The sequence below is a fragment of the Myxocyprinus asiaticus genome, chromosome 48 (genome assembly GCF_019703515.2).
Source record: "Myxocyprinus asiaticus isolate MX2 ecotype Aquarium Trade chromosome 48, UBuf_Myxa_2, whole genome shotgun sequence".
Taxonomy (NCBI): domain Eukaryota; kingdom Metazoa; phylum Chordata; class Actinopteri; order Cypriniformes; family Catostomidae; genus Myxocyprinus; species Myxocyprinus asiaticus.
Window position 1 is genome coordinate 22,048,192 of NC_059391.1, and position 15,884 is coordinate 22,064,075.

At 37.0% G+C, this 15,884-nt stretch overlaps 1 protein-coding gene across 1 annotated transcript in view; it reads left to right on the forward strand.

Annotated features, from left to right (window-relative positions):
• The window catches only part of LOC127437805 (synaptic vesicle glycoprotein 2B-like), a 39,669-nt gene extending 24,263 nt beyond the window's left edge, over positions 1 to 15,406 (forward strand). The window contains exons 3-13 of the mRNA XM_051692993.1: positions 8,309 to 8,489; positions 9,800 to 9,951; positions 10,095 to 10,228; positions 10,450 to 10,539; positions 10,737 to 10,850; positions 10,940 to 11,028; positions 11,222 to 11,386; positions 11,499 to 11,632; positions 11,717 to 11,917; positions 12,760 to 12,919; positions 13,492 to 15,406. Coding sequence (XP_051548953.1) covers positions 8,309 to 8,489; positions 9,800 to 9,951; positions 10,095 to 10,228; positions 10,450 to 10,539; positions 10,737 to 10,850; positions 10,940 to 11,028; positions 11,222 to 11,386; positions 11,499 to 11,632; positions 11,717 to 11,917; positions 12,760 to 12,919; positions 13,492 to 13,675 — 1,604 coding nt within the window. The 3' untranslated portion in view covers positions 13,676 to 15,406. The remainder of the gene's footprint in view (positions 1 to 8,308; positions 8,490 to 9,799; positions 9,952 to 10,094; positions 10,229 to 10,449; positions 10,540 to 10,736; positions 10,851 to 10,939; positions 11,029 to 11,221; positions 11,387 to 11,498; positions 11,633 to 11,716; positions 11,918 to 12,759; positions 12,920 to 13,491) is intronic.
• Positions 15,407 to 15,884: the final 478 nt, after the last annotated feature.

The following is a 15,884-nucleotide window of genomic DNA, read 5'->3' on the forward strand; positions in this document are numbered from 1 at the left end:
GTCTAAAAAATGAGAACTGTATTCCATTTGCTGAATTTAACCATGAACATGGCGAGGTTATGTGACAACAATGTAGCTACTGTTTGAAATGTTTCAAAGTCTTCCTAGCAAGTCAGTCCACTGTCGGCCATCTTTGGAATGCTCACGGGAGGCTGTTTTCAGTCATGACAGTGTAGTTTCTATCTACTTGAATGGGGAAATGCCAAAATCTCAAAAACGGTTGGTCAAGATTACAATCAAAGAACATATTTTAAATCAGCAGTAAAATCTGGTATCATAAATTGTGCTTTACCTCATATTACACTTAAAAAAATTCAATTTTCCTGGCTTTTATAGCTAATATGCATGAGTGTTCTTGAGTTGATTGACAGGCAATGTGTGTATCTAAAAGGTGATTGGCTTTTTTACCTGTAAGGTTGGACTTCCTTTTTACATCCATTGTCCATTGGGCAGAGCTCCTTGGTAGGGAATTCCAATTTCTCCCATTAATTTTTTTAGAAGTGGCCCGTGTCTGCTAAATAGTCTCTGAAAAGTGTATCACAGCATAATGGATACGGTTTCACATACAAAAAAATAAATAAAATAGTAGGCAGTATACAGTGTATACTGTGCAGTATGAAGTATGCAGTAACCTACGCTAGTATTTCATTCTAAACGTATTTATTAAAATAAATCATAATACTAAAAAATACATGGGGGAAATGTTCACAAACTCAGCATCTGCAATTTGAAAGAAAATCAGGGTGATTATCATGACGTACGGGTGCGTTTCACATACAACGACATAACTTACTACTTAACTACCATTCTACGAAGCATTGATGGAGAAATTAACTAGCTAGACATGACTGTTTCCCAAAACCACAGTAACTATGTCACACATCCATCTTTCAAACCACGTTGGTTCAACAACATAGAGCTGTTTTTTATGACGTTACACAGGGGGTGGAGTAATATCTTCAGCGAATATCAAATTATAAAAGCTAATTTAAAATGTACACCAGAAAGCCGTTTATTGTGAGAATACTGCCTCCTGGAGTGGCACAATCTACCGTGACTTCACAGATAAACCTTTTTCATTATAAATAAAAGCTTCCAGAAAACAAAAAAAAATAGATTTAGTAGGTTTTAGCAGCCTGGATGCTGTTCTGTATGCACATGCAGATGAAACATTTTCGTCTAATTAATCCTAGTAATTTTGGGAATTTAAATACATCTGAGTGATGGCAAGCAGTCAATATTACTCAGCTGGTACTTAAGTAGACCTTCAATTAAGTACGTTTTCAAATTAGCTAATGGCACACTCCATGGTAGAGATGCAATTGGCTGAGTTTCATGCTCAGTTTCACATCAATTCACTCCTGCGTAGTGAAGCAGTTGGAAAAAACTGATGGCTTGTGACCCCCTAAACCAAAACTGGGCTGGATTTTGGGCCAGACTAACGCCTCCAACATTCAACCAAGCAAGAACTATAGGCTTTCAAAGAGAGGTAGGCCTAGTTCTCTGTAATGTACCCCAAATTCATTGTCCATCAGAGTTGGGACAGAGCCGTTATGGTACAGTTTGTCATAGTCTTAGATATTTCATTTACTCTAGGTGCCAAAACAATATAAAAAAAAAACCTAGTCCTGGATAAGAAACGATTTGTACTGGAAACTTATTAAGTTATTTTGCTCAGAGCAAGGCTTTTGAAGACAAACCAGTCTATCAGATTGCATTTTTAAAGGTACCAGCCGTGACACTACAAAACCTTGCCACTGTTTGTTTAAGTGATATTGATGTGTGTGCTGAAGTGTAGTGTATTCGAATGAAGGCTGTCTGTGAGCGTCAGGGAGCTAAAATGAGCGAGCACATTCCATCCTGCACACTAGTCGGAGAAAAATGACTGAGTCAGCAGTAGCCCCGACAGATCGATAGCTTCTCTCCTGACCTTGCTTTTATACAGAACCCACCCCTCCCTCCCTCCCTCAATCTCTCCCTCTCTGCAGTCACCATCAGGTTATATTTATCATGAACTTTTTCGTATTATTAAAGAGATAGTTCACCCAACAATTGAAATGTTGTCATTTACTCACCCCCATGTTGTTCCAAACCTGTATGACGTTCTTTCTTCTGAGGAACACAAAAGGATATGTTAGGCAGAATGTTAGCCTCAGTCACTGATAACTTTAGCAGCTTTAATAAGACATCAAAAGCCGACCATTAACACAAAAATTACAGATTTAGTCAAACTCATCAAATCTGTATATAGGTAACTGACAAATAAGGTTGTCCAAGGTGATAAAAATTAGAAATCTTTTAAAAATCTGCTTTAAAAAACACGTGTTAAGTACATAGAAATGTAATCTTTGTATCCAATTTGGTTTCAAAATGTTTTAGACATTTTTTTTTATTTTATGTTTTATTTATTTGTTTATTTGTTGTTCATTTGTCACACACCCGACCTGAACAAAATATGCCATTTAATAAAAATGTCAAAATATCAGATTTGTTTTATTTTTATTTTTATTCTCCCTTAGTTTTGAGGGTCAAAAGGGGTCCTCTGTTTTCTGGTTTTTGTCAAAATAAACAACAAAATAGCTGGTGGTGTCGCTGTTTTGCGGCGCTCTTCAGCCTGTTGCGGCCCATTTGGCATAGCGCGGTGGCCTGTTTCAGCTTATCGCGGCCCATTCGGCCCCGTTTTGCAGCCGGTCCACCGGGAAAAGTCCCTGTTCTCCCTATTGCCAGTCTGCCCCTGTCCATTAACATATCTAATATTCATTCTGTGGAGACTTGGAAACATTTATTAAATTACTTTTACCCCTGATATTTTTCCTTTTAGCCTAGCTGTGTCCATCTTGTCATTAATGCAGTGAATGACTTGCACAAAAATGACAGATTTTTATCTGTTTGTGTCCAGTAGGACTACCAGGAACACCCACTGCAAGATACGCCTACTCCAAGTAACACCCTCCTTGGATCATAAAGCCATTCTATTGGCTGAGATATATAACTTGTATAGTCATATTCAATCGCCATATGACTCATGTTATCTTAACTATCTACATATCACTTTTAAATTATGTCACATATGACATTATGTATTCAAAGATATACATGGTCAAATTAAACATTTCTCTTATCTGTTTTCTCAAGTTAGCCTACAAGCTAAGCGGCCAGCCTATTAGCTTATCTAAACTTAGCTTCTTCTCCTTTTCATTTTCATCACGTTTTCCCCTCATAGTCGCCCCCTAGTGATTCGGTGATATGATTGTGTCCAATAGAACTTTTTAGCTGCAGAATATTCAATAATTTTATAAACTTTTTTTTTTTTTTGTGGTTAGGGTTAGGTATAGGGGTAGGTTTAAGGTTAGGTTTAGGGTAGGGATAGGTGTACAATTGCAGCAGGACTCCAAGTAAACGCAACAAACACTGAATGAATTTGACAACCAACTTTTGCAAGGCCTCAGCGAGCATTTTTTAGAGGGGGCGTAACTTGTAGTGGTCGTGTCTTGTAGTAGTCTTACAGGACGCAGACAGTCCTTTCTCGACAGATCCAGCTTTAACTTAAAAGCACGAATACCCACGGATGAGCACAAGAGCTGAATAATGCTACGCAAAATGTTCAAGACCCAAGCTAAAGGTGCACATCGCGAGATCCACTCAATAATTTCCCATTTTTAAATGCGGGAACAGACAGTCAGACTGACATAACCATTCAGCGAGCAGACATATTAGGGGTTTTTTCACCTGCATCATCTCATGCCGTATGTTGAGTCATTTACATAAAGAATTGTTGACCCGCCGACAAGTAAAAATGAGTAGTTGTGCAAGGCCTACCAGGAACATTTAGAATGTATACTTTTTGTTGGCATCAAGCATGAATATTGAAGAGGGGGCTGCCAGATTTTCATTGTCTACTCATTTTTGGCCTCTGTCCCACACTGCACCAGATTTTTCTGAGAAGTATGCCCTGATTTACAATGAGAACATTTCCCTTTGAAATATCTCCTTAAAGTGATATTTCACTCAAAATCGAAATTGCCATCTTTTACTCACTCTAATGTTGCTCTAAACCCATATCACTTTCTTTCTTTCTTTCTTTCTTTCTTTCTTTCTTTCGGAGGACACAAAAATAGATGTTAGGCAGAATGTTAGGCACAGAATGTAAGCCTCAGTCACCATTCACTTTCAGTGCATCTTTTTCCATTCAATGAAAGTGAATGGTGACTGAGGCTGACATTCTGCCTAACATCTCCTGTGTTCCACAAAAAACAAAACAAAAAAAAGTCATATGAGTTTAGAAAAACATGAGGGTGCGTAAGTGATGACAGAATTGACATTTTTAGATGAACTATCCCTTTAACACTGGAAACATATAAAAATATATAAATCTGGATGGCAATAAAGAATTAATTGCAGCATTAACTCAGCATTCGGTCGTCATTTTGGCTCAAAATTGTTGTCACGACTGCATGACTCGGTGGATTAAGGCTGACCAATAGACCTTTTTCACACTCCGGGTTTTGGAACACGGAAGTAAACGTTTGCAGGGTAAACTTCCACAGCGATGAATGGGAGTGAATGGGAGACCACAGCAAATATTATTTTTACTTACCCATTTGCTCCAAGACCAAAAGAAAAAATCTACCGTTACGTTTGACTTTCCAGAAGGAAAAAACAATAGAGAGCGGTGGATTAAGACAGTCAGATGGGAGAAGATGCCAAATTTACTGTCACTCTCTCAGCAGCTGTAATAGAAACCTCCTCGCAGCTGTGGTAATTCATTTTTTAAAACTAATTCCAGGGTAATTTAACACAAAGCAAAATGTTATAAAATTACACTCAATATTTAAAAAAATGATCATATAAAAAAGTTTGCTAGATTTACACTGCTAAATAAGGTGGAAACACATCATCACTGTCTGTGAAAAAGGTCTATAGGACACTGGGAGACTGCTCATGCTGAGCAGTGGAGGATAATGGCAGCTCAGCTCCATATGTTGATCCGCTCAGAGAGGACATTGCTGTCACTCTCCCACCAGTCATACACCAAACTCCCCCACCACATGGCCATCTGTACTCCACAGCAGGCCCTGGTGCTTCAGGACGGGAGTGAAATTATAGTTGTCTATGTGAAACTTTAGTTATGTTACAGTGTTGCAGTTGTTAAAGTAGTTGCAACAATTAAAAGGAATAGTTCAGACAAAAAGGAAAATTCTGTTATAATACACTCATCCTCATTTTGTTCAAACCAGTTTGACTTTCTTTCTTCTATAGAACACAAAAGGAGATCTTATAGGCAGAATGTCAATTTCAGTCACCATTCACTTTCATTGTATGGAGAAAAAAAAAGATGCAATAAAAGTGAATGGTGACTGAGGCTAAAATCTCATCGTGTGTTCCATGGAGGAAGGAAAGTCAAGGAAAGAAAAGGTTTTGAGGTTTGAAACAACATGAGGGTAAGTAAAGACAGAATTTTCATTTCATTTCAACAGTTCCAGCCGTATTAAAAGAACTGTTTTGCATTCACTTTAACACTGTTCTTATAGCTACAAAGTAAAACTAATGCTTATAAAATAGCACTTTTTAAAAATATAACCATAATGTACTGTCATCATAGTACAGTATCTGTAAAGTTAAGCTATGAGCTTGTTAATAATGAGTTTGGTTGGTACTTTTTAGTGACATTTTATCAAATCAAAATCAAATCAAATCACTTTATTGTCACACAGCCATATACACAAGTGCAATGGTGTGTGAAATTCTTGGGTGCAGTTCCGATCAACATAGCAGTCGTGACAGTGATGAGGCATATACCAATTTACAATAACATCAAATTAACACAACACAATTTAAACATCTGTTATACACATAATTACACTCAACAATATACAAATAATAACATACACTGTACAGTATACAATACACACTATATAGATACACATTATTCAATAAAAATTAAAAATAAAAATATATATAAAAAAAGTATATATATATATATATAGAATGTACAGTATTGTACTGTATTGACATTCAGGCTGTCGGTTGATAGTCAGTTGTTAAGAGAGAACATAATATAATAATAATAATATAATTTATGACAGTCCGGTGTGAGATATAAGAGTAAGGGTAATAAAGTGCAGTGCTGATGTATTTTGATCGTGGGAGATCAAGAGTTCAGAAGTCTGATTGCTTGGGGGAAGAAGCTATCATGGAGTCGGCTGGTGCGGGTCCTGATGCTGCGATACCGCTTTATTTAAAAATATTGTAGTTAAAAATAAATGTGACATTCTGTTAAAGGGATAGGTCACCCAAAAATGAAAATTATCTCATCATTTACTCACCCTTATGCCATCCCAGATGTGTATGGCTTTCTATCTTCTGCAGAACACAAACAAAGATTTTTAGAAAAAGATCTCAGCTCTGTAGGTCCATACAATGCAAGTGAATGGTAATCAGTCCTTTGTAGCTCCAAAAAATATATATTTTTTAACATAAAAATAATACATATTACTCCACTGTTTAAATCAATATCTTCAGAAGATATATATTATGTGGGGGTGAGAAAACAGAACAATATTTAAGTCTTTTTTTTTTACTGTAAATCGCCACAGTAATTTTCACTTTCAGATGTGAAAGTGAAACTAAACAGGCACCACATGTGACTTTTAGATGAAAAAGTGAAAGTGGAGATTTAGAGTAAAAAAGGACTTACATTTTGATGTGTTTCTCACCCACATCTATTATATCACCTCTGAAGTCATGGATGTAACCACTGGAGTCTTATGGATTACTTCTGTTTCCTTTATGTGATTTTTGGAGCTACAACGTTCTGGCCACCATTCACCTACATTGTATGGACATACAGAGCTGAGATATTTTCTAAAAATCTTTATTTGTGTTCTGTAAAAGAAATAAAATGATACACATCTGGGATGGCATGAGGATGAGTAAATTAAGAGAGAATTTTATTATTTTTCATATCCCTATAATCTGGATAGTTTGGAAGAAGCTTTTTGAGTTTTTATGAAAAAGTGGCATTAAATTAAAAATTAAAGCACAGATACAAATACAAAATGCTTCACACATCTCTCGGTAGCTAAATTGTAATAAACACCTGAAAGAGTTTTAAATTCTATGCAAGTCTTCATCAAACGTCTATACAAAGCACTGCATATGTTGAATCACGGTTGCAAATTAAATGTTAAAGGAGCAGTTCACCCAAATATAAAAAAATTCTCTCATCATTTACTCACCCACATGCCATCCCAGATACATGTGTGTATGCCCTTATTTCATCTGTAGAACACAAACAAAGATTTTTAGAAGAATATCTCTGCTCTGCAGGTCCATACAGTGCAAGTTAATGGTGGCCAGAACTTTTAAACTTCAAAAAGCACATAAAGGCAGCATAAAAGTACCACTGGTTTTGAACTGATTACTTTTATGCTGCCTTTATGTACTTTTTGAAGTTTCAAAGTTCTGGCCACCATTAACTTGCATTGTATGGACTTACAGAGCTGAGATATTTAAAAAAAAAAATCTTTGTTTGTGTTCTACAAAAGAAAGAAAGTCATACACATCTGTGATGGCATAAAGGTGAGTAAATGATGAGAGAATTTAAATTTTTGGGTGAACTATCCCTTTAAAGAAACTAAAACAATAAATGCATTTCAGATCAAGTCTGAATTGTGTATAATTTCTAAGACATTTTTAAAGCGTTAATCTACTGCGGTAATGATAAATGATTTTTTCTGCTATTTTAAGACATTTGAACAAAGGTTTAAATTAAGTGAGCACCCCACTGACATTTACTAAAAGTGTTACGACAGCCAAGTAGCACACCTGTGAGTCCTGCTTTAGCCTCAGTACACCCACTCACAGTCATTAAGATTGACCATAACTACAAAACCTTTTATTGCAATTATTTAACCTCATGGCTGCTCATTTGATGTTACTTCCTCGCCATTTCTGGAACAGCATTAGCTTTCATTTGATTCTGCTTGTCTGTCACATGAGTTCCAATCTTACATATTTCTGCTATGTAATTTAAAAACACATGCACAATCAATGTCTTATTCATCTTATTAGAGAAGTGTGGTTTAAAGCAAACAGAGCAAATAAAATTAATTTCCATACTGACAGGTAGGAAAAAAGGCAGAGTCTGCCATCTAGAGGTACTCAAAACACTTTTAGTATTGCCATTATTTTGTGTTATTTCAAAATCTGTAAAATGTTAAAATAAATCTTTTCATAAATATTAATAATAAGTTCATTTGTTTGTGTGTATTTTATCTGTTTATCTGTTACCTGGTCTCTCCTACAGGTTTGATTGTATTCTTGGGAATGATGCTTGGGGCGTTTATTTGGGGTGGTCTGGCTGACAAAGTGGGCCGACGGAAATGTCTGATCATCGTCCTGGCCATGAACTGCATTTCGACCTTTTTCTCATCATTCGCCCAGGCGTACAGCTTCTTCCTGTTCTTCAGGCTGTTCTCTGGCATCGGGTAAGCCAGAAAGAAAAGGCAAAGAAGAGGGGGAAATGGACCTAAGGGGGAAAAAACTGGAAAAAGACAAAGATTCTTCTCTATAATTGTCTGTTTTAAACGTATTCTTTCCAATTTATCATCAAGCCCTTGGGTAAATAAGAAACTTTATAAAAAGCTGTTTTATTCTTCATGGAGAGGGTCCCGTCATGGGGGCTTCCATGTTAGGATCACATGACCAGCCGAATACTACTCACTTAATCTCAGTAACTGCCCTGATTTTGGAAACTTTCACTCATGGGTTAAAGGAATATTCCGGGTTCAATACAAGTTAAGCTCAATCAACAGCATTTGTGGCATAATGTTGATTACCACAAATTATTTTGACTCATCCCTCCTTTTCTTAAAAAAAAAAAAAAACATTTAGGTTACAGTGAGGCACTTACAAAGGAAGTGAATGGGGACCATTTTTGGAGGGTCTTAAGGCAGAAATGTGAAGCTTATAATTTTATAAAAGCACATATATTAATTCTGCTGTTAAAACTCATGTATTATTTGAGCTGTAAAGTTGTTTATATTGTCATTTTTTCAGCCATTTTAGGGTTTGTTGACATTACATCGTCATAGCAACGAAGTTGTAAAATGGGCTATAACTTTGCACAGAAAAGGTTAGTAAGTGATTTTATCATACTACATACTATCATTTTTTTTAAGAAATGGAGGGGCAAGTCAAAATGTATTTTTGTTGTAATCAATATTATGCCACAAATGCTGTTGATTGAGCTTCACTTGTACTGAACCCGGAATATTCGTTTCAATTAATCATGACCGTCTGAATTGGGATTTTCTACAATGGCATCTTTAACTGAAAAACTGTTGCGTTTGAATGATGCTGCATCCAGGCCCCTAGGTGTCAGTGTAAGTCCAAGACAACATGAACAAAAACTTACTGAGTGCACCTTTAAACCAAGCAAGGTTACATAAAAAAATAGTTGACCTACAAAATGTGTTTCAAGTGGTAACAACTAAAGTAATCAAAGTAATTGATTCAAGTCAGAAATGTAATATAATATGACTAAATCAACCTGAAAAGATTAGGTTACACCAACAAATATTTATTAGAGTGTAGGTGGAAATTACAGTGCTGGATCTGCCTCTAGATAAAAATTCGTTCTTTAAAGTGCCCTTCTCTTGTGGCCATTTAATAAGGTTTTGAGCATTAATGAAAAGAATGATATGCCATATAAAAGTGGCAAACAGAAACAGACACAGGCTGGTGTGTTCTTTAAGTAGGTTAAGTAAATTATCCATGGTCTTGTGATCTTTTGCAGAATTGGGGGCTCTGTCCCAATTGTGTATGCATACTTCTCTGAGTTCCTGCAGATGGATAAGAGGGGGGAGCATCTCAGCTGGCTTTGCATGTTTTGGATGATGGGAGGCATCTATGCCTCCTTTACCGCCTGGGGCATCATCCCTAGATACGGTAAATACACACACACACAAATAAAAACTTCCACTAGTTAAAAGAAATAACTGCAACATTTTGTGGAGTTGTGGAAAAAACAGATGTTTTAAGCATGTTTAAATGATGAACCACTTATTTGGATGTGTTTTGCTGTATTTCAGGCTGGGGTTTCAGTATGGGCACAGAGTTCCAGTTCCACAGCTGGAGGGTGTTTGTACTGGTCTGTGCTCTCCCAGCAATCACAGCTTTTGTTGGCCTGATGTTCATGCCAGAGAGCCCACGCTTCCTGCTGGAGGTACACAACCTTCACTTATATCAAATGTAGTTATACTAATTCGAAATACAAGTGCAATTATGGTTGTCTTGGAGTTAAATCAGTTAGACCAAATACAATTAAATCAATCAGGCCAGATCCAAACTAATTGGTTGTCAAACTGTGAATATGTAAAACCCTCACAACACAAGCTATTATGAGTAATATTCTGACAACTATGAGACTTTCTATGGCTCTTTCAGCATGCAAAACATGACGAGGCCTGGATGATCCTAAAACAGGTTCATGACACCAACTGGAGAGCAAAAGGAGAACCTGAGAGAGTGTTTACTGTGAGTTTCATAATTGTTAAGAGCTGATTATCTCATTATTGTCTTTTACCTGGCATCTACATCTACACTTGTAAGTTGATCAACAAAGTTGATCATGTGCTAAATACTGTAAAACACTGGTTTCATCCACCATTAAATTGATGAGAAGCATCACTGAAACAAAAATGCTGATGCATCACTGAATTAATATTGTCCAGGTAACTCAAATCAAGACTCCAAAAACACAGGATGATGAGTTTATTGAGATTCAAAGCGCAACTGGAACTGCTTTCCAGCGATGGGTGGTTCGGACTCTGACACTGACCAAGCTGGTAAAACCTTATAGCTAATAGTATATCAGCACCTTAAAGATTATTACAATTCCTTTCAACTTACCATATATATATATATTTGTGTGCAGGTCATCAGGAATGTTGTGTCCCTCTTGGGTCGTGATCTAAGACTTGCAACTCTTCTAATGGCCATCATTTGGTTCACAATGGCATTCAGGTATACCACTTTTAATAATTTGTAATTTGTCTGGAATTACAAAACACTTGTGCACTGATAATTTTATGCACCAAAGAAAATAAATCCAAGATAAACTTGAATTATAAAATGTGTTGCTGCTTCTGTTTTGTAGAAGAGCCTTAACAACAAACCTTGACTTTAAAAAAAAAAAATATATTGTCGAATATTTCAGTTACTACGGCCTTTCAGTGTGGTTTCCTGACATGATCAAGCATCTACAACATGAGGAGTATGAATCCAAGCTGAAAGTATTTCACAGGGAGAAGGTTGAGCAATTTCATTTCAACTTCTCCTTGGAGAATCAAGTTCATAAAGAGGGACAATACATCAACGACAAGTACGTTCTACACACTGTGACATGAACATCATCCATGATATCCATTATCCACAAATGCTTTTACAATTGGTAAGTAGCAGTATCTCAAAGTGTGGTATGGACTTGCTTGCAGGTTCATCAACATTGAGATGAAGTCTGTGAAGTTTGAAGACTCTCTGTTTGTGGACTGTTTCTTTGAGGACATCATATCCACGGAAACATTCTTTGAAAACTGCACCCTTCGCGACACTGTGTTCAATAAAACAGGTAAGAGATATTAGGCCTGAAAGTCTTACCCACAATCTAGTTGTCCTGGGGCACAATGATTATGATTTTTCATAATTTCCACAGATTTATATGAAGAGAAGTTTATTGACTGTACATTCGAGAATGTTACTTTTCTGCACAACAAGACGGGATGCCACCTAGACTATGATGAGGAGAATGATGTCCTCATCTACTTGGTCAGCTTCTTAGGTAGTTTGGCTGTGTTGCCCGGAAATATAATCTCAGCACTCTTCATGGACAAGATTGGGAGAATCAAGATGATAGGTAACCTGGACGTTTACGTACTGCAAAAAAATGCTTTGTAGTGTAACCTAAAAATGTGTTAACATCAAAATAAACTGTTTTATTCAAGCCAAAAATACTATTTAATATGATAGTCCAGTCTAAGATGATTTGCTGGTCTTAGCTAGTCTGTTAGCCTGGTCAACACCAACTTGTGAAATCAGCTAGGGCTGCGTTTCACAAAAGCACCATAAGCCTAAGTAGATCGTACAAACCATTGGTGCCAATGGTCTCTACGATCAACTTAAGCTAGCGTGCTTTTGGGAAATGCAGCCTAGACCAGCTGAAGACAAGCCTGGCCAGGTTTGGAGACCAGCAGGACCAGCTTGGCCAGGCTTGGAGACCAACAAGACCAGCTGAAGACAAGCTTGGCCAGGCTGGAAGACCAGATAGACCAGCTGAAGACAAGCTTGGCCAGGTTGGGAGATCAGCAAGACCAGCTGAAGACCAGCTTGGCCAGGCTTGGAGACTAACAAGACTAGCTGAAGAAGCTTGGCCAAGTTGGGAGAACAGTTAGACCAGCTGAAGACCAGCTAGGCCATCTGAATACAATATAATATAAAGACCTGTTTGGCCAGGCTAAGACACTAGCAATACCAGCTGAAGACCAGCTTAAAGATTATCAGCTGAAGACCAGCTTGGCCAGGCTTGGAGACGAGCTAGACAAGCTGAAGACCAGCTTGGCCACTTAAACTATTTTAAGGGATAGTATAGATATTTTAGAACTAGTGGGTAGCAATCCAAGTAGATAATGTTTTCGCTACTCACAAGATTCTTTGAAAATATCCTGTCCTATTTTAAAGTACATATGCTTATCATTGCAGGGGGTTCAATGCTTATTTCAGCTGGCTGCACCTTCTTTCTGTTCCTGAGCTTCAGTCAGGCAGCCATTATAGCCTGGCAGTGTCTTTTTTGTGGGGTTAGTGTAGCAGCATGGAACGGTATTCAAGTCATCACCGTGGAGCTCTACCCAGCTTCAAAAAGGTATTACTAATGTAAACATATAATGTCTTGTGAAATGAGCTTTAGCTAAAAGCTCTTGAACCTCAGTAGGCTAGGCTAGGCTAGCAACTCCCTGGTTCAGTTTCCTTTTTTATTGTGCTTCTGGCCTTAATTATTTTGGATGTGTGTACACAACCTCTATTTTGAATTTCCAGGGAACACATATACTATTAGTAATGTACACCTTGAATGCATTGTAAGTCCTTGTAAATGAAAGCAGTGAAGTAGCCATAGCAGCGTTGCATTGTTATGCTAATGCAGCTATCAACTCCAAAGACAACCATTAGCTACCCTTAAAATAAATTTTGTTTCCGCTAACTTGCTGCAAACTTGCCGCAATTTCACCACTCATTAATTTTCACATGCAAATGACCTTTGCAGCAAATTCTGTTGCCAAATGTTTGCTGCAGGTTCACCACTAGACGTGAAGATGATGTGAAAATAATGAGTGCCGAATTTGTTGCCAGTTTACCGTATTACTAGATTTTTTTTTGTAAGGATTGTTAGCAGTTTAGTATTGTCTTTTTATGGTCTCTTCTCAATTTCGTTTACAGAGCCACCGCGTTTGGAGTCTTAAATGCCACTTGTAAGTTAGCGGCCATATTGGGGACATCAATCTTCGCCTCATTTGTAGGCATTACCAAAGTTATCCCCATTCTCCTGTCCTTTGGTGCTCTGGTTGGTGGAGGAGTTTTGGCCCTGAAACTGCCCGAAACCAGGGAGAAGATCTTGCTGTGAGAATTTAAAGCCAAAACATTGGTCCATCCCATTAGACATGACTATTAGTATGGAGTTAACAACTGCTGGCATGTGCAAAATTGGGTTTATTCAAAAAGTTGAAATTGCTTTACATATTTACAAGAGACATTCTGCTTCAGAATATATGTGATATTGTGTAAATAAACTCCAATGTTCAACTCCACGGACCAAATGATGGGTCTGCCCCTAGTCAACCATTAATGTAATGATATGCCTGAGATTTAATAGATGTTAAAGGAGCCTGTTGGATAATTTGCAGCCTCAAAAGCAGGTTAAAAAATATCTGCACTAGTTATATAGGTCCAGGAAACATCCAATGAAAAGATTTGCTTGGATTGGGTAATACATTTAATTCCATGTTGGCAAGTCATAGAACTCACAATCCTGTGCCATTTCTTGGTGGAAAAATTCAGGTACTGTTGAAGATTTTCTTGTTTTCTTATTCTTGTTTTCTGCCCTTCCACAAACAGCTAGCTTCTTACCCTCTGCCTTTGCTTATGATATAACCTCAGCTAAATAAACTTGTGTTTCTATCCTGTTGTTCCAATGTCAATGAGAATGATTTCAGTGTTTTTCGGCCAATTGTTCCTGTACGTTGGATGCTCAGTGCCGAAAGTGAGCTTTGAGTAGTGTTTTTTAGGTCACAGTGGAAATCATTACTTGTGCTTCCTTCATTTTTTTCTTTTTGCTTCATTAACTGTAATTGCCCAATTTTGGCAGTGCACCTTAAAAAGCTACAGTATGCTATTATTATTATTTTGTCACTTTACCTTGCCTTTCACACTAAATGTGTTTTTTCTTAGTCTCTTTTTCTATTGCTCTCTATCTCTCTCTTTTAATATATTCATTTTATAATTTTGAATCCTGTGAAATCCTGATTAACCTAAGTGAACAAAAGCTAGTTAACTTGGACAGTGGTCCGTGAAATGTATTGACCAACTTGGACTTGTGCTTCACAGGGCCACATAGCTGTACTTTTTGTTGACTGAGTTGCATGTGTGTTATGTTTGTGTCTTTTTTTCAATGTGATGTTGACAAAGCAAAATGTCTGGATGATATAATGTATGTCTCACTGCATATAAAACTGGTTGGATCATAGTCATTGGTTACCTGTATCATCACTTTAGATCTATGTTAATTATTGTCTTCCACACAAATCAATTGTATGGAAGAAGTCATCATAATTTATAAAGCTTCATAAACGAAGTTGTGCATGCCATTATATCACAGCTTTGCAATACAAATTATGTACAATACATGAACCACTATGAAACCAACATGATCAAACAATTCAAAGGTTGATCCACTTATGAAAAGGAAACAAGATACTGTACATATTACAGTGAAAACCTCTTGCTATTAATTGATCTCCTTCTGCAAAAAGAGCTTAACAGTGCTGTTAAATGTGTGAAATAAAACAATGTTGTTAAAATGACATTTCTGGGTTCACGTACAAGGAAAAAATGGGTGATTAATAATTTAATTTGTGCTAACTAATGCATAATGAATAGTACATTCTGAATAATGAATTGTAGGTTTATTTGTAAGTTTTTAATTTATTACCTTTTGCATCTTCATTTTTACATATTCATTTGAAAACACTTTCTGGCTGTCACAGGAATAGATTAATTGTATGTTGTTTTCTGTTCTGATGTTTTTGTTTTGTGACTGTAAATTATGAATTACAAAATAAACATTTATGTGTTCTGATTTGCACGCTTTTTGTTATTCTGTTGGCTGAATATTTACACTGGCAAAGATTCAGCCTCGGCTCTGCCTGCCAGCTCAGTCTGTTCTGGGCTTGGAGTGACTGTGTGAAAGATGTAACAACAAAACTGAAGAAGAGTCCTTTTTCACTTGTTTGAGAGGTTTCAGTTTTTTGATATAGAAGCTATTCATTGCTTACGCTCACTGGAACTGTGGAAGTGGGTGGGGGGCATGTGGTGTGTGTGGGTTTAACAATCGACAGCACTGGTGAGTGTTGCTGTTTGTATTAGAAAAACTACGAAAACGTGTTTAAAGATTTTTTATTAAAAAATAATGACATATTTCCCAAACACTTGTCCTGTATTTAACTGGTCTGAAAAACTGAAAATCCTGCACCAAACCAAGCCATTGGCTGATCCAATGACCAGTTTTACATGAACTTAAGAAAACCATTCCAGGGTTTTTGCAGAAACCGAGAACT